Source organism: Bubalus bubalis, chromosome 24, assembly GCF_019923935.1.
Source record: "Bubalus bubalis isolate 160015118507 breed Murrah chromosome 24, NDDB_SH_1, whole genome shotgun sequence".
In the NCBI taxonomy this organism is placed as follows: domain Eukaryota; kingdom Metazoa; phylum Chordata; class Mammalia; order Artiodactyla; family Bovidae; genus Bubalus; species Bubalus bubalis.
The window spans coordinates 22,852,670-22,872,278 of NC_059180.1; the positions used below are offsets into that span (position 1 = coordinate 22,852,670).

The 19,609-nt window shown below is 38.2% G+C and overlaps 1 protein-coding gene across 1 annotated transcript in view; it reads right to left on the reverse strand.

Moving 5' to 3' along the window:
- The window catches only part of LOC102404003 (phospholipid-transporting ATPase ABCA3), a 219,365-nt gene extending 200,295 nt beyond the window's left edge, over positions 1-19,070 (reverse strand). The window contains exons 1-4 of the mRNA XM_044935836.2: positions 18,956-19,070; positions 18,374-18,626; positions 16,369-16,496; positions 4,944-5,085 (exon numbers count right to left, since the gene is read on the reverse strand). Of these exons, the coding sequence (XP_044791771.2) occupies positions 4,944-5,085; positions 16,369-16,496; positions 18,374-18,626; positions 18,956-19,015 (583 nt within the window). The 5' untranslated portion in view covers positions 19,016-19,070. The remainder of the gene's footprint in view (positions 1-4,943; positions 5,086-16,368; positions 16,497-18,373; positions 18,627-18,955) is intronic.
- Positions 19,071-19,609: the final 539 nt, after the last annotated feature.

Here is a 19,609-nt window from a genome sequence, read left to right on the forward strand (position 1 = left end):
TATGAACAAAGCTAGTGAAGGTGATGGAATTCCAGTTGAGCTATTCTAAATCCTGAAAGATGATGCTGTGAAAGTGCTGCACTCAATATGTCAGCAAATTTGGAAAACTCAGCAGTGGCCACAGGACTGGAAAAGGTCAGTTTTCATTCCAATCCCAAAGAAAGGCAATGCCAAAGAATGCTCAAACTACCACACAATTGCACTCATCTCACACGCTAGTAAAGTCATGCTCACAATTCTCCAAGCCAGGCTTCAGCAATATGGGAACCGTGAACTTCCTGATGTTCAAGCTAGTTCAAGCTGGTTTTAGAAAAGGCAGAGGAACCAGAGATCAAATTGCCAACATCCGCTGGATCATGGAAAAAGCAAGAGAGTTCCAGAAAAGCACCTATTTCTGCTTTATTGACTATGCCAAAGCCTTTGACTGTGTGGATCACAATCAACTGTGGAAAATTCTGAAAGAGATGGGAATACCAGACCACCTGATCTGCCTCTTGAGAAATTTGTATGCAGGTCAAGAAGCAACAGTTAGAACTGGACATGGAACAACAGACTGGTTGCAAATAGGAAAAGGAGTTCGTCAAGGCTGTATATTGTCACCCTGTTTATTTAACTTGTATGCAGAGTACATCATGAGAAATGCTGGACTCGAAGAAACACAAGCTGGAATCAAGATTGCTGGGAGAAATATCAATAACCTCAGATATGCAGATGACACCACCCTTATGGCAGAAAGTGAAGAGGAACTAAAAAGCCTCTTGATGAAAGTGAAAGTGAAAGTGGAGAGTGAAAAGTTGGCTTAAAGCTCAACATTCAGAAAACGAAGATCATGGCATCTGGTCCCACCACTTCATGGGAAATAGATGGGGAAACAGTGGAAACAGTGTCAGACTTTATTATTCTGGGCTCCAAAATCACTGCAGATGGTGACTGCAGCCATGAAATTAAAAGACGCTTACTCCTTGGAAGGAAAGTTATAACCAACCTAGATAGCATGTTCAAAAGCAGAGACATTACTTTGCCAACAAAGTTCCGTCTAGTCAAGGCTCTGGTTTTTCCTGTGGTCATGTATGGATGTGAGAGTTGGACTGTGAAGAAGGCTGAGCGCTGAAGAATTGATGCTTTTGAACTGTGGTGTTGGAGAAGACTCTTGAGAGTCCCTTGGACTGCAAGGAGTTCCAACCCAGTCCATTCTGAAGGAGATCAGCCCTGGGATTTCTTTGGAAGGAATGATGCTAAAGCTGAAACTCCAGTACTTTGGCCACCTCATGCGAAGACTTGACTCATTGGAAGACTCATCAGAGTCCCAGCATCAGCTGGGAGGGACTGGGGGCAGGAGGAGAAGGGGATGACAGAGGATGAGATGGCTGGATGGCATCACTGACTCGATGGACGTGGGTCTGGGTGAGCTCCGGGAGTTGGTGATGGACAGGGAGGCCTGGCGTGCTGCGATTCATGGGGTCGCATAGAATCGGACACGACTGAGGGACTGATCTGATCTGATCTTTTCTAGTCAGGGTTTTCATTTTCTTTGAGGATGGAACTCATTTTCATTTCAGGGTTTTCATTTTCTTTGAGGTATATTGAGGAATGGAACTACTGGATCATATAGTAGTTCTAATTGTAGTTTTTTAAGTATCCATACTCTTTTCTATTCCCACTCATAGTGTACAAGACATCCTCTTTTCTCTATATTCTGGTCAACATTCGTTATTTGTAGACTTTTGATGACAGCCATTCTGATATAAATGAAGTGTTAACTCATCTGATTTACATTTTTCTAATAATTAGTGATACTGAGCACCTTGCCATGTGTCTGTTGGCCATCCATACGTCTTCTTTGGAAAAAATGTGTATTCAGGTCTTCTGCCCATTTTTTGATTGGGTTGTTAGTTTTTTTGATATTGAGTTGTATAAGCTGTCAGTGTATTTTGGATATTAACCCCTTGTCTCCCATACCATTTGCAAATATTTTTTCTCATTCCATATGAGAAATGGAATTTTGTTGATGTTTGTTGTGCAAAAGCTTTTAAGCTTAATTCTTAATTTTTACTTTTGTCTTAGGAGACAGATAGAAAAGACTTTGCTACAATTTCCATCAAAGAATGTCCTGCCTATGTTCTCTTCTAGGAGTTCCACAGTATCAAGTTTTATATTTAGTCCTTAGTCTTTTTCAAGTTTATTTTAGTACATGGCATTATGAGGCAATGTTCTAATCTCATTGCTTTACATGTAACCGCCCATTTTTTTTTTCAGTGTAACTTACTGAAAAGACTGTTTTTTCTTCATTGTATATTCTTACCTATATAAACTGACTATAGGTCTGTGGATTTATTTCTGGGATCTCTACTCTGTTCCACTGGCCTATGTATCTGTTTTTGTGCTGCATCATTCTGTTTTGATTACTGGATATTTGTAGTGTAGTCTGAAGTCAGGGAATATGAGAGCTTCAGCTTTGTTCTTTTTTATCAAGCTTGCTTCTGCAATTTGGAGTCTTCTGGTTCCATATAAATTTTAGGATTGTTTGCTCTAGTTCTGTGAAAAATGCCATGGGTATTTTGGATGAGATTGTATTAAATCTGTAGATGGCTTTCAGTATGGCCATCTTAGCAATATTAACTTGCTAATTCAGCAGCATGGACCATCTTTCCCTTTCTTTGAGTCATCTTTAATTTCCTTCATCAATGTTCTATAGTTTTTTTTTTTTAATAGAAACTCTTTTTTATGAAGGAATTACTGTTTTTAGGCTTCAAGAGATTCTTTTGTGGTTATAAAATTGAAATATCAAGCATTGAGGTTTCTCATTCCTTCTTTGATATATTTAGTACCTATCCAAGGAAGGTGCCCCCGAGGAGGCCATGGCAACCCACTCCAGTATTCCTGCCTGCAGAATCCTATGGACAGAGGAGCCTGATAGTTTGCAGTCCATATAGTCTCAAAGAGTCAGATATAACTTAAGTGAATTAGCATGAAGCAGTAGCTGTCTTAATATTCTACTCACCTACTTGTCAATCCTTCTTAATCTCTGATCCTTGTCTTTTATTTACTCTTCCTTAATTTAAATGTTACCAAACATGCTTCATCCACCCTTCTTCTCATAACATTTTCCCACTAATAGTATGGTATTAAGGAAACCCAAGGGCATACTGCCTGGTGTCAAGTAATATAACACTCAAAATCAAGAAGTGAAATAAAACAAAATTCAGATGTCCAATGCAAAATAAGGGCCATTCTCTGAAACACTGCAATCAATTATATAAATTGTGAAATATAGGTCAGTCTTCTTTATTCATCAATAGAAACAAAAGTTTGAGTTCAGATCTAAACAAATACCAAAGATGAACATGAGTGTCATTACTCGGAGAGTGTCATTACTTGAAGAGATACATCCACTACCATATCATTTCTCCTATTCATACTAAATATTGCTATGATTTTGTCTCTCATAACTTCCAGGAAGAGATTTCATATTCCTTCACTTTACACATTAGGTACTTAATGATCTATTTGCCTCTTAGCTTCACCTTGAATAGCCTCCTGTATAAGTCTCTATTCTAGCTATAAAAAAGAAAACAAACAAAATGCCATGTAGTCCCCTGAATGTGGCATCCTATCTTGATGTGTTCATGATCTTACTTGCACTATGTGGAATAGTACTCATTTATCTCCATCTAGCTAATTCATACAGTTACTTGTAGACTCAGCTTAAATTCTTTCTTAACAGACTACATAAATATTATTTTTAATGACTGTCTAATATGTTCATCTATTCTCTTACTGGTTATGATGTTTCCAATTTTTGTTGCTTATGCTAAAATGTACATAGGTTTTTTCCTTCTGCTGAATATCTGCTAAATATTAAAAGCTCAAGGGCTTCCCTGGTAGCTCAGCTGGTAAAGAATCCACCTGCAATGCAGAAGACCCTGGTTCGATTCCTGGGTCAGGAATATCTGCTGGAGAAGGCACTGGCTACCCAGTCCAGTATTCTTGGGTTTCCCTGGTAGTTCAGCTGGTATAGAATCTGCCTGCAGTGTGGAAGACCTGGGTTTGATTCCTGTGTTGGGAAGATCCCCTGGAGAAGGGAACAGCCACCACTTCAGAATCCTGGCCTGGAGAATTCCACGGCTGTATAGTCCATGGGGTCACAAAGAGTCGGACATGATTGAGCGACTTTCACTTTCACTTTGCATAAAAATCTCAAGTATAGTTGGTAAACTCATATTACACATTAAGGGCTTTTCAAGAAAATATGTAATATGAAAATTTGAATTAAAAATTGTCATCACAATTTTTAAAGTTTTAGATCAAATCAATAGAATTATACATAGACATGAATATTCAAACAATACCAACAAATTGAAATATATGTATTTGGAAAGCAGAACACTAAACCACAACTAAATAAAGATAAGCGTATTGGTATAAGAATTGAAAGAGTTTCCCTGGTGGCTCAGTGATAAAGAATCCACCTGCCAAAGGAGACATGGGTTCAATTCCTGGGTTGGGAAGTTCCTCTGGAGAAGGAAATGGCATCCTACTCCAGTATTCTTGCCTGGAAAATCCCCTGGACAGAGGAGCCTTGCAGGCTACTGTCCATAGGGTCACAAAAGATTCTGACATGAATTAGCGATTAAATAACAACAAAGCATTATATATATATATATATGTATATATATATATAATATATTCTCTCTCTCTCTCTCTATATATATGTTAGTTTACCAAATGTATAAGATTTAGTAGTTTTTATATAATATGCATTTAATTTAAAAATTACAAGTTAAGAATAAAGTGATTTATTTCATATATCTGTATAAATACATATATGTATATATATATGTATACACATACACACACATATATATACACAATATAAATAACATATATATTATTATGCAAGTGTAATAAAAATTAAGTACGCATATGCATAAGGATCTGCTCACCAGGACCTCCTCCATCCTGATGACCTGGATTCCTGGGTCCTACAGAGGGCTGATTAGGGAAAAGTAAGGTTGTTTTCCAGCCCGTCTCGTCTGGCCATATGATAGTCTTCTGTATAGCAGCAAAACGCAGATGGTATTTTACCTAGAAGTAGCAGCAGAAAACAAACTATATTTAAAAACCAAACTAAACTGAAAAGCAAATATTAGAAAATAAAGCAAAGTTAAATCCACATAGGAAACCATGTGATTTGAAATTGAGACTCATCTGATATGAAAGTGATTCTGAATGCCTGCAAGTGACAGTGACTCCAAGCACAACAAATATAATCCAATCATATTTATATTTTAAGTTCTCTCCCAATGCAGACAGTTCACAAAAAGAAGATATACACATGGCCCACAAACATATAAAAACCTTCTCAATGTCATAGAATGGAATAAGTACAAATTAAAACTACATTGATATCTTTCTTACCTGTCACACTGGAAAAGTCAAAACATACTGTGTTAACATACTGTGTTGGCAAGGCAGTCAACAGGCACTTTAATACACTGCTTGTAGTATGCAAAATGGCACAATAATAATGCAGAATCTGACAATGTTCCACAAAACTATATATGCATGCATTGTTTAATTCAGCCATCATACTTTCAATAACAGACTTGGAATATAAACCTCAAACAGTATGGGAAAAAAACCCACATGCACACGGTTGTTTGTTGTAACATTATTTGTCATGGAAATACAGCATATTGGAATCAACCTAACTGCTCATACATAAAAGACTGCATAAATTACACAATACAGAGTTCTGTATCTGCTCGAGGTATAGTCAGAGAATAGAAACTAGATAACCTAATGGATAGGTTATACTATCCATACTAGATAACCTAATGGATAGGAGAGCTTTAAGGTATCAGATAGAGACAGCAGGAAGCAGTCATTGGCCCTAGGACTAAGGAAACAAAAACAAGGGTTTGCAATTAGTAAAATTTGTAAACTTAAATGAAAGGTCATGTGAGGATGAAAAATCAAGCCTCTGAGCAGGGGCATAAGTCAGCTAGTACTAGGTTACAGAGCCTGAAAGAGGGGACTTTGGATGGGGACCTTGACTTCTGAAAAGGAGCTCCAGTTGCCTAGTGCTGGATATCTTTGAGAGGGCATGATAAAGCTGATGTTGAAAAGTGTTGAGCAATCTTCAAACTGCATTTATCTGCCACTATGAGAAAGAAAATGCTACTGACAAAAAAGAAGAGATATTGCTGGGCTGTCATTCACAGCAACTACAAGCAGCCAGAAAGCCAACAGAAAGTTAAAGTTACTTCTTTTTCTCCAACTCTTGCTTCTAGTCTGCCTCTAGTGCCTTTTATTAGCTGAGTCTGATAGCTGGCTGAAAAAGTGGAAATGTAGCTGTAGCATCAAAAAACAAAGTAGAAGAATGGATTTATGGTTCAAAAAGAAAAAAATTACTGACAAGTATGCTACCTTTTTCATAAAAAAGGCAAAATTAGGTGTGCATATATAATTTATATTATACATCATGTAAGCTTAAATATATATATCTATATAAACTTGTATATATGTAATATCTATATACTTTATCTATCAATATACTTAAGTTTTGGATGCACTGCAAAGAAAGTTAGACTTCAGCACAGTTTCACCAAAAGTTCACCATTTACTAGATTTTAATATTTGCCTATAGTTTTTATTTGAGGTAAAATTTACACACAATAAAATGTACAAATCTTAACTGTACATGGAAAAGACTCTGATGCTGGGAGGGATTGGGGGCAGGAGGAGAGGGGATGACAGAGGATGAGATGGCTGGATGGCATCACGAACTCGATGGACGTGAGTCTGAGTGAACTCCGGGAGTTGGTGATGGACAGGGAGGCCTGGCGTGCTGCGATTCATGGGGTGGCAGAGTCGGACACGACTGAGTGACATCTGATCTGATCTGATGTAAGTTTTAAAAATGCATAGCTATTCTAACTCAACTACTATCAAGATAAACATTACCCTCATTCCAGAAAGTTTTTGTAATGCCCTTTCCCCATTGATCCTGACCACAGTCAGAGATGTAATTTTTCTAATTTCACCACAGATTAATTCTGGCCAATATAAAATTTCATATAAATAGAATTAAATATAGAATTGTACTCTTTCATAGAAGGCTTCTTTTACTCCGTATGTTTTGAAATTCATTAATGTAATTGCTATTTTCAGTAGTTAATTCTTTTTTATCACTGAGCAGTATTCCATAGGGGGCTTCCCTGATGCTCAGTGGTAAAGAATACACCTGCCAATTCAGGGGTTGCAGGAGATTTGGGTTCCATCACAGGGTTGAATTCACTCCAGTATTCTGCCTGGAGAATCCCATGGGTAGAGGAGCCTGGCAGGCTACAGTCCACCGGATCACAAGGAGTCAGACATGACTGAGCATGCAGAAATAGAGTAATATTCCATAGTATGACTGTAATAGAGCTCATTAATTTTATTATAAATGGGTGCTGAATTTTCTCAAAACTTTTTCTGCATTAGTTGAGATTAAAAAGCTGAAAAATTGGCTTAAAACTCAACATTCAAAAAACTAAGATCATGGCATCTGGTCCCATCATTCATGACAAATAGGGGGAAAAAAATGGAAATGGTGACAGACTTTATTTTCTTGGGCTCCAAAATCACTGCAGATGGTAACTGCAGCCATGAAATTAAAAGACACTTGCTCCTTGGACTTACAGCTGTGACAAACCTATCAGTTCAGTTCAGTTCAGTCGCTCAGTCGTGTCCGACTCTTTGTGACCCCATGAATCACAGCATGCCTGTCCTCACCATCTCCCGGAGTTCACTCAGACCCACGTCCATCGAGTCAGTCATGCCATCCAGCCATCTCATCCTCTGTCGTCCCCTTCTCCTCCTGCCCCCAATCCCTCCCAGCATCAGAGTCTTTTCCAATGAGTCAACTCTTCGCATGAGGTGGCCAAAGTACTGGAGCTTCAGCTTTAGCATTAGTCCTCCCAAAGAAATCCCAGGGCTGATCTCCTTCAGAATGGACTGGGTTGGATCTCCTTGCAGTCCAAGGGACGCTCAAGAGTCTTCTCCAACACCACAGTTCAAAAGCATCAATTCTTCAGTGCTCAGCCTTCTTCACAGTCCAACTCTCACATCCATACATGACCACAGGGAAAACCATAGCCTTGACTAGATGGACCTTTGTTGGCAAAGTAATGTCTCTGCTTTTCAATATGCTATCTAGGTTGGTCATAACTTTTCTTCCAAGGAGTAAGCCTCTTTTAATTTCATGGCTGCAGTCACCATCTGCAGTGATTTTGGAGCCCCCAAAAATAAAGTCTGACACTGTTTCCACTGTTTCCCCATCTATTTCCCATGAAGTGGTGGGACCAGATGCCATGATCTTCGTTTTCTGAATGTTGAGCTTTAAGCCAACTTTTTCACTCTCCACTTTCACTTTCATCAAGAGGCTTTTTAGTTCCTCTTCACTTTCTGCCATAAGGGTGGTGTCATCTGCATATCTGAGGTGATTGATATTTCTCCCGGCAATCTTGATTCCAGCTTGTGTTTCTTCCAGTCCAGCGTTTCTCATGATGTACTCTGCATTTAAGTTAAATAAGCAGGGTGACAATATACAGCCTTGACGTACTCCTTTTCCTATTTGGAACCAGTTAACCTATACTCCATATTAAAAAGCAGAGACATCACTTTGCCAACAAAGTTCTGCAGAGTCAAAGCTATGGTATTTCCTGTAGTCACGTATGGATGTGAGAGCTGGAACATAAAGAAAGCTGAGTGCCAAAGAATTGATGCTTTTGAACTGTGGTATTGGAGAAGACTCTCAAAAGTCCGTTGAACAGCAAGGAGATCAAACCAGCCAATCCTAAAGGAAATCAACCCTGAATATTCACTGGAAAGACTGATGCTGAAGCTGAAGCGCCAATACTTTGGTCATGTGATGTGAAGAGCTGATTCATTGGAAAAGATCCTGTTCCTGGGAAAGACTGAGGGCAGGAGGAGAAGAGGGTGACAGGGAATGAGATGGTTGGATGGCATCATTGACTCAGTGGACATGAGTTAGAACAAACTCTGGGAGACAGTGAAGGACAGGGAAGTCTGGCATGCTGCAGTCTATGGAGGTGCAAAGAGCTGAACAGGACAGAGTGACTGAATACCACCAACACCACCATGGAAAACAGTATGGAGATTCCTTAAAAAATTAAAATAGGGCTACCATATGATCCAGCAGTTCTATTCCTGAGTATTTTTCAAAGAGCAAAATACTCATTTTAAAAATATACATGTGCCCAGTTTTCACAGCCGTATTATTTACAATAGCCAACGTGGAAGCAACATTAATGTCTATCCACAGTTAAATAGATAAAGAAGATATCATACACGGGAATATTACTAAGCCACAAAAGAATGAAAATTTGACATTTGCAACATCATAGATGGACATGTTGCTTAGAGAAAAGACAGAGAAAGACAAATACTGCTTGCTATCACTCAACTGTGGGATCTAAAAACAAAGCAAATGACTATAAGAAAGCAGACACAGACTCACAGATACAGAGAACAAACTAGTAATTATCAGTGGGAGAGAGGGAAAGAGGGAGGGGCATATAGGGGTAAGAATTAAGGAATACAAACTATTAGTTTTAAAATAATGAGCTACAAGGACATATTTTACAGCACAGGGAATATAAACAAATTTTATAACTTTAAATGGTGTATAATCTATAAAAATTTTGAAACTCCATGTTGTATACCTAAAACTACTATTGTAAATAAAAATATCTCAATAAAAAAGGGCACTGGAATTTTGATAAGGATTGTGATGAATCTAGGTAGCTATCAGTAGTATGATTTAACAAATTAGGTCTTCCTACCCACGAACTTTGGGCTTCCCAGATGTTACTAGTGATAAAGAATCTGCCAGACAATGCAGGAGACGTAAGAGATGCAGGTTTGATCCCTGGGTTGGGAAGATCCCCTGGAGGAGGGCACAGCAACCCGCTCCAGTACTCTTGCCTGGAGAACTGCATGGACAGAGGAGCCTAGGAGCCTAGTGGGCTACGGTGCATAGCGTCGCAAAGAATCGGACATGACTGAAGCAATTTAGCATGCAAGTGCACACCCATGAACTAGGGCTGTCTTTCCATTTATTTTGGTCTTAATTTCTTTCAGCAATGTTTTCTAGTTTTCAGTGTATATTCTTTGCACTTCCTTGGATAAATTTATTCCTCAGTGTTATATCCTCTCCTCTGTCTACTCTATTATTAAGCCCATCCCTGTTCAGTTCAGTTCAATTCAGTCTCTCAGTCGTGTCCGACTCTTAGCGACCCCATGGACTGCAGCACACCGGGCTTCCCTGTCCATCACCAATTCCCGAAGTTTACTCAAGCTCATGTCCATTGAGTTGGTGATGCCATCCAACCATCTCATCCTCTGTTATCCCCTTCTCCTCCTGCCTTCTCATCCTCCTGATACTGGGAATCTTTCCAATGAGTCAGCTCTTCACATCAGATGGCCAAAGTATTGGAGTTTTTAGCTTCAACATCAGTCCTTCCAATGAATACTCAGAACTGATTTCCTTTAGGATGGACTGGTTGGATCTGCTTGCAGTCCAAGGGACTCTCAAGAGTCTTCTCCAACACCACAGTTCAAAAGCATCAATTCTTCAGCAGTCAGCTTTCTTTATAGTCCAACTCTCACATCCATACATGACTACTGGAAAAACCATAGCCTTGACTAGATGGGCCCTTGTTGGCAAAGTAATATCTCTGCTTTTCAATATGCTATCTAGGTTGGTCATAACTTTCCTTCCAAGGAGTAAGCGTCTTTTAATTTCATGGCTGCAGTCACCATCTGCAGTGATTTTGGAGCCCCCCAAAATAAAGTCTGCCACTGTTTCCCCATCTATTTGCCATGAAGTTTTGGGACTGGATGCCATGATCTTCGTTTTCTGAATGTTGAGCTTTAAGCCAACTTTTTCCCACTAGGTTGTTATTTGTTACTGAATTTAATGTTTATAACTTCTTGTTTATAATTTTTATTTCTCTGCTTATATTTCCTATAGTTTCATTAGTTTCAAAACAGTTTTTAATTGCTGTTGAAACATGTTTTATGATGGTTGCTTTAAAATCTTTCTCAGATAATTCTAACCTCTAATTCATCTCAGTTCTCATATCAGTAAATTGGTTCTTGGTTTGACAGATGATTTTATATTTTATTTTGTTAATTTTGTCTATTATTTTAGGAGACTCTGGATCCTATTTAAATACTTTATTATATTAGGCAGTAAGCCTATTTTATGCAGCAATGGCTTAATTTCAATGACAATTTAATTTCCAGAGCTCTTTAAGTATTAACTTTGGTCTCACAGTTAATGTGGTTTCATTGGGGCTCACACTGGTTCCTGTTATTTCTGCCTAAAGGAACACAAGTTTTCCTTCTAGGGGCAGAGAAGGCACAAGGCATAAAGACCTTCCCAGGCTAGATCTCTTCTGTGACTGAGTTCCTCATGCCAATTCTGCCTGTTTTGCTTTGGGGGCTCCCTATATAAGACAGGATATTCAGCCCACAAGAAGGAAGAGGCTTTCCTGGTTGGGCACATGTGGCAGGGACCTGCTTGTATGGGACAGACAATTCTTTCTGAATGTGGGACTTTTTGCAGTGGAGTTTCCCTACCACTGTTCCTTGACTGCCTCATGTATCTGAACAGGAAAAGAGAGTCTGTGGCCCATAGACATTGCCACTTTTTTGTAGCTGGGACCCTCTTGATGGTTCCACTGTCCCACCCACTCCAGAGTCTTGCATCAAGGGATGTCTTAGGCTAGAGGTGATGAAGAGGCTTCTAGACTGGGATACTTGTGGCTGAGTACCTCTTGCTCATGTGTTTCAGTATATATTAGCAGGGGAAGGGCTTGGTAAGGAAGGAGAGTGTTTTTCCTGGCCACTAATTGTTATCAGGGCTCCCTATCCATTCCTCATGCTAGATATGTCAGAACTGTCTAATGTTAGAAATGCTTCCATTTGATGTGGAATGGCATGAGCCTACTTGCTGCCTTCTATTGCTAGGTTGGAGGTCAGATAATGCTGGGTCTTGGCTGTCATCCGTTGGCTGTGATACATTAAGATGTGTGCCCTTGTGCTGCTCCTCTAGGCATGAGGTCTTAAAACAACTTGCAGCATTCTTATCACTTTTCAGAGTTTTGCTTTGCCTTTGCATTACATCCAGCTGTGCTTAGTGAGGAATGACAGAGAGAACTGAGTCCCCACCATCTTGTCCAGACCAGAAGTCAACAGTGTCTTTTGATGTTAAGTTTCTAAAAGTTTGATAAAAGTTAATCTATTAATTTTTTCTTTAATGGTTATCTCTTTCTGTGATCTGAAAAACTTCTGCTACTCCCAACTAAAGATGATACTTGTCTTTGCTTTACTCTAAAAGCACTGGGTTTAGCTTTGACATTTAAATCTAAAATTCATGAGCTAATTTTTTGTGTGTAGTAGGAGGTCAGTTCAAGGTTCATTTTTTCCATATATACATCCAATCATTACAGCACTATTTATTGAAACATCTTTTTTTCCCCATAAGATTTCTTTGGTGCCTTTGTATTTCTATTTTTAAAAATGAATGAATGAATGAATTAGGCTGCACCAGGCCTAGTTATGGCATGCGGTATCTTCGATCTTTGTCGTGGTATGTGTTATCCTTCAGTTGTGGCCTGCAGGATCTTTTAGTGAAATGAGGAATCTTTAGCTGTGGCATGTGGAATCTTTAGCTGCTGCATGCAGGATATTCAGTTGCAGCATGTGATCTCTTAGCTGTGGTATGTACGACATAGTTCCATGACCAAGGATTGAACCCAGGCCCTTGCACTGGGATCATAGAGTCCTAGCCACAAAACCACAATGAAGTCCCAAATGACTATGGGCTTTCTGTTCTGTGTCATAGATATATTTGTTGATCATATGCCAGTATTACACTTCAATGATTACTGTAGTTTTATATGTTTTATATATGTCTTCCGACTTTGTTATTTACAAAATGGTTCTATATATTTTAAGTCCTGTGAATTTGCATTTACATTTAGACCAGATAAACAGGAAGTGACAAGCATTCTAAATGCCCTAGTAAGATATTTGCTTACCACAGGTTGGGAGATAAAGCCTATAAAGATTTAGGACCTTGCTAACTGGTGAGCTTTTTATGGGTCCAATGGTCTCTGAGGTATGCCAGGATATATCCTCAAAGAGTAGTTTGCTGTACACTGTACTCCTAACCACTCAAAAGAAACACTGCAAAAAGAGGTGGGCCTTTTTTTTTTGATGAGCCTGTTTTTCAAAATTTTGGTGATGGCATATACCACATTTGAGAGAACTGGTCAGATCTATTTATGATGTAAAAATTTTCAGTGGAGTCCAGAAAAAGAAATGGGTCTGCAATAGGGGTAAAGGCACACAATATGCCTCCAGCAGGGGACCTGTTTTATAGTTAAGGAGATACAATAATGGGCACCCGAACCACTGGATTTATAGTTCTTACCATATGCCATTATGACTCAGAAGTAGCAGACCTGAGAGAAGAAACTGAAAATGCCTATTAAATTTCAGATAAGGATAACACTCTGTTAATCTGGGACACTGTTCTATAGGATGTGGCCTAGGTAACAATAATTGGTATATGGCTCTATGTTCTTGGTAAAACATAAGGGCAGGGGACCCAAGGCTTGGAAGTAGAACTGGCCCTTCTAATCACTCCCAGAGGCCTACTTGTGGAATTTATACATCCCATCCTTACAAGCTCAAGATCTGCTGCATTAAAGGCCTTGTTTTCTGGGGTAGCAGACTTTTAAGAGGAGATACAGTAAAGCTTCCACCAAATAGCTGTATGATTATCACCTAGTATTACTGAGCTACTCACACTGGTACACTGGCAAATAAATTACGATATGAGAGGAACCAATTAATCATGATTAAGGTTGCTGTTGTTCCCTGGTGGCTCAGAGAGTAAAGCGTCTGCCTGCAATGCAGGAGACCTGGGTTCGACCCCTGGGTCAGGAAGATCCCCTGGAGAAGGAAATGGCAACCCACTCCAGTACTCTTGCCTGGAATATCCAATGGACAGAGAAGCCTGGTAGACTACAGTCCGTGGGATTGCAAAGAGTCGGTCATGACTGACCGACTTCACTTTCACTTTACATAATGAAAACAGTGAGGTACATGGGGGCACCTCTTGGTGCTTACTTTTCCATAGAAAACAGTTAAGACCATTTGCAGCAACTATGACCTGATAGCTAAAGGCTCAAGAAGGATATGGTTCATCTAAACAGGTAAGCTAAATCCTCTGAAGTGTTTGTCAAGAGTGACTAAAATCTAGAATGTGAATGTGTAAATATTTCCTTATATAAAAACCCTTTTGTTGAAATGCATTCAGTAGTGTCTGTTCCCATATGAATTCTGACTAACAGAAATATGTGCAGGTTGTGATGAAGACAGAAAAGAAAGGGATAGGTGTGGAAGCTGAATGCGAGTTTGAATGGGAATTCACAGTAGCATTTGCACAGCAGAGAAAATGTGACCAAAGACCCAGAAACAAAAAGCAATACAGTGTTTCCAGGTAATTTCTGGAAGTTAAGTACTGTTGGAACATAAAAAGTTTGGTAAGGAATATCAGAGATAGCCAAGTACTAGGATATTGATAGCCATATATTTGTGCAAAGGACTCTGGACACTGGAAGTCACCAAAGTCTTTTAATCAGGACAGTGACATGATTGATCATATCTGAGATTTAGTTTGATCCTTGTGGATCCTTGTAAATGAACAAAAGATCTGTCAAGAAAGTCACATAAGGGACTTCCCTGGTGGTCCAGTGGTAAAGAATCCACCTTCCAATTCAGGGGATGTGGGTTTGATTCCTGGTCAGGGAACTAAGATCCTATATGCTGCAGGGCAACTAAGCCCACAGGCTACATACCACAACTAGAGAAGCCTTCACAATGCAAGGAAGAGCCCTCATGCCGTAATGAAGACTCAGCATAGTCAAAATAGTAATAATAAATAAAATTAAAAAAGAGAAAGTCACCTAAGATGTAGGACAGCTGGTAGATATTAGATGGTCTATGCTATACATAAAATCATCAATAGAGATCAAAAGGTTTTAGAAAAATCATCAAAATAGACCAAGCAGAATGCAATACATTATTAGATCCTCAGAACTTACTCATCTTAAATATTCTAACCACACACAAAACTGGTAATTCTGTGAGGTGAGGAATATATCAGCTAATCTTGCTGTGGTAATCATTTTGCCATATACACATTTCAAATACACAATTCATATGCAATATACACAATGCATATCCTAAATTTAACAGTGTTATATGTGAAAAGAAAGTGAAAGTGAAGTCGCTCAGTCTTGACCGACTCTTTGCGATCCCATGGACTGTAGCCTACCAGGCTCCTCCGTCCATGGGATTTTCCAGGCAAGAGTACTGGAGTGGGTTGTCATTTCCTTCTCCAGGGGATCTTTCCAACCAAGGGATCGAACCCAGGTCTCCTGCACTGCAGGCAGACGCTTTACTGTCTGAGCCACCAGGGAAGCCTTATTATTCAGCAAAGACTGAAACTTAAAATAGAACTGAAGACACTTTGAGCCAATGTATATTGTTGAGCCTAAACCTATATCAGTACATGGATAATTTTGACTTAGTAAATAGAAGTTGGCACAAAAGAAAAGTCATGGAAGGATGGGACACACAGAAAGAATATATATTGTCCTACTAGTGGTTTTATTAATCTTGCCTTCTGCTGACAAGCATCTGTTTTCTAAATATAGAATTTGGCTCCATGTGGAGATGTTATAGATTGCCCTCTATTTTCATCACCACCAGGAGACAATGTTTATAAGATCTGCCAAGGAGGCACCAAGTTCAAAGCACTATCTTTTTCTTTCCTTCTCTTGGGTTATGCTATCATCTAATCTGGATCAATGTGGGTAAGCCTTAGCGTTTTCTCTAGAGATTTATGAAAGGACTTAAATTCTATGTCTCATTCAAAGAAAGGGCTCTATCCATGCTTGTGTTTCACTACCTTTTGCAAAACTAGAAGCACTGTATGAGTAGTCCAAGTGTCCCATGAATCAGAAGTCCTGTGCATGAAAGATACAATTCTTCCCTTATTAGCATATTTCAAAAGCTACAAACACAGACATCCTTAAAGCTACTCAAATCTGGATTCATATTCTTGCTTTATTTTATACAAGTAGTTTGATCTTGGGAAAATTAGTTTCTTCACTGATAAAATAGGGTAGATAATACAAAAATTCATTAAAATCATAGAAACTAAAAATCCAATTCCAAGAAAACTATTTATTTAGAAAACTTTAAATACAACTTTCTCACCTGAAGTGGCAATGGATCATGCCTATTTTTGAAGTCACAGTCAAAAACAATGGCAGCCAGCACTTTATGAGCTCGATAGTCATACTTAACGTACTTCTCAAACTCAATTTCTGAAGAAAAGCCTTGAACTACAGAGAAGTAAAATTGTTCACTTAAATAAAAACATATGATAATCCCTTCTGAGAGAAAATATATTAGTTTACATGGACAAAAACCTTCTATCCAAATATGCAAATTTGAAAACACTGTTTCTTAAATACTGGTATCACAACAACTTAATGGATATTTGGGGTTCAAATTATTTTGATAAAAACTTTTATAAAATTTTATTGCAATTTTAAATAATCATTATAAAGCACATATAAAGATAAGTCACTAGTGGTGAGAGAAATGCAAATTGAAATCACAATGAAATCACTTTACATCCACTGAGATGACTATAATCAAAAAGACAGAAGATAACAAGTGCTGGAGAGGATGTGGAACCTTCATTCACTGCTAATCAGAATGTAAAATGGTATAATGACTTTAGATAACAGTCTGGCATTTCCTTGAAAAGTTAAAAATAGAGTAAACATATGACACATTTATTCCCCTCTTGGTATATAACCAACAGAAATGAAAACATATGTCTACATAAAACCTATAGATGAATGTTTGTAGCAGTATTATTTATAGTAGCCAAAAGGTAGAAACAACTCAAATGTCCTTCAACTGATGAAAGATATATTGTACCAATTAAATGCAGTGTATCCATACAATGGAATATTATCTGACAATGAAAAGGAATAAAGAACTGATGCATGCAACAACATGGGTTAACCCTGAAAACATTTTAAGTATAAGAAGAGAGTTGTGAAAGACCACATATTGCATTTTATAAAGTTGATATAAAAGGTTTATATGTAAACAATTTATGTTAAAGGTTCATATGTAAACCATTTATTTATATAAAGGATTTATAATAGGCAGATCTGTAGAGGTAAAAGAGATTACTGTTTTTCTTATCTTGATAGGGATGGATAATTGTGGGGCTATGACTAAAGATTTTGGAATTTATTTTTGGTGATAAAAATGCTTTAAAATTAATTGTGGCAGTGGCTGCACACCTCTGTGAATATATTGAAGCCACTGAATTACACACTTCAAATGGGTGAAAGTATGGAATGTGCATTATATCTGAAAAAGGTTACTTAATTAAAAGAAACAAATCAGGAGGTGATCACTTTGTGCTTTAAAAAACATAACTCATTTGATTGGCTCAACACCTGTACAGTTATAATACAGGAAGGAGTCATTCAAGATAGAAATTTTCTAATCTGAACAAGAGAGGAAAAAAAAGATTAGACAAAAGTTGAACAGAGCCTTAACAACCTGTGGGACAATACAAAATGTATCATCATAGTCTTAGAGGAGAAGAAAGACGGCCATGTTAAAAAACAATTCTAAAAATAATTATTGTAAAGTCCCCCAACTTTGTGCAACTTATAGATTCAAAATGCTCAGTGAACCCCAAAGAAAAACGCCAAAAGAAATCCACTGCTGCTGCTGCTGTCGCTTCAGTCGTGTCTGACTCTCTGCGACCCCATAGATGGCAGCCCACCAGGCTCCCCCATCCCTGGGATCCTCCAGGCAAGAACACTGGAGTGGGTTGCCATTTCCTTCTCCAATGCATAAAAGTGAAAAGTGAAAGTGAAGTCTCTCAGTCGTGTCCGACTCTTAGTGACCCCATGGACCACAGCCTACCAGGCTCCTCCATCCATGAGATTTTTCAGGCAAGAGTACTGGAGTGGGGTGCCATTGCCTTCTCCAAAGAAATCCACAGACACGTCATAATCAAACTTTTGAAAAATAAAGACAGAAAATATCTTGAAAGCAGCCAGAGAGAAATGTTAAAATTGGGCAGTGTGATTCATCCAACTTTATTCTTATTCTTTTCCCTATACTATTTCAGCTCCATCAAAAACGTTAATGATAAGCTTTACAGAAAACTTTAATTTCTAACCTTTTATACTGATGTTTAGATTCCTCTTCACATTCTCAGTGATTTCTTTTACCACATCAATATTAGAAGGCACATAAATCAATTCCCATCTTTCATCATTTTGGAGGAATGAAGGCAGAGTACTGATGGGTTGAGAAGTAAAAGTGTAAGGTCCAGCAACAGTTATATGAATAACAGCACGTAAGAGCAAAAGCATCATTGGAAACACCAATGCAGTTAGGACTTCCAATATTAAATTAAAGAACTGCCTCCTCTAGAAGAGGAACAAAAACATTGTGTTAATTAACTTAAGAGTACACATTCAAAGCAAATAGATAGTTCTATGATATTAAGTTTCTGCCAATTTCACCCTGAAACAGCTAAAGTTCCATATCACCCCTCCAACTCCCCTAACCAGTTTTCTTATAGGTCAGACTATACTATTGATTAATGAAGTTTCATACATTTGGAAGAGCTACTTTCAGCTCTGGAATTGATTTTTCAAGTGTGTGCATGTATATAAACCCACCCCCACCTACACCCAAAATACAAACTGCACCACATGGGCATTTATGAACATTTTCCAAGGATACCTTTACGTACCTTTAAGGTAAAATTTTTCCAGAGGAGCACTGCAAACTGGTTGAGTGTCAATAAATTCATTCTTCTACAAAAAGTGTATGTTCGATTCCAGCAATGGACAAAAAGTTTTTTTTAATGTTAAGTTACCTAATAATGTGAACATCAAGCGAATAACAGTATTACTTCTTTCTCCTAGTTTTCTCCTTAATCAGTCTCAAAGTTTGATAGCAAAAATGATTTTGTGTTTGAAATAAAGAAAATTAAATTGCTTTTATTTTTCTGTTCAATAATTTCCTTAATATCTAATAATGTTCTAATGTGGTCAGAAAACAAAGAAGTAGCTAAACAAATGTGGTTCCATTTTTCAAGATGGCATAAGCAAAGAGGATCTGATATTCTTATGCTACTTTCCAAGACCAGATGGCTTCACAAGTAAATTCTACTAACACCAATCTTTCTCAAACTTTTCAAAAAATAGAAGGGTAGGGGAACATGTCCAAATTCATTTTAGGAGGCCAGAATTATGCTGATATCAAAGCCACACAAGGACACTATGAGAATACTACATGCAGATATTCCTGATAAATAAAGATGCAAAACTCCTCAAAACACTTGAGCAAACCAAATCCAATAGCATAATTAAAGCCCCACTGATCATGATCAAGGGGATTTATC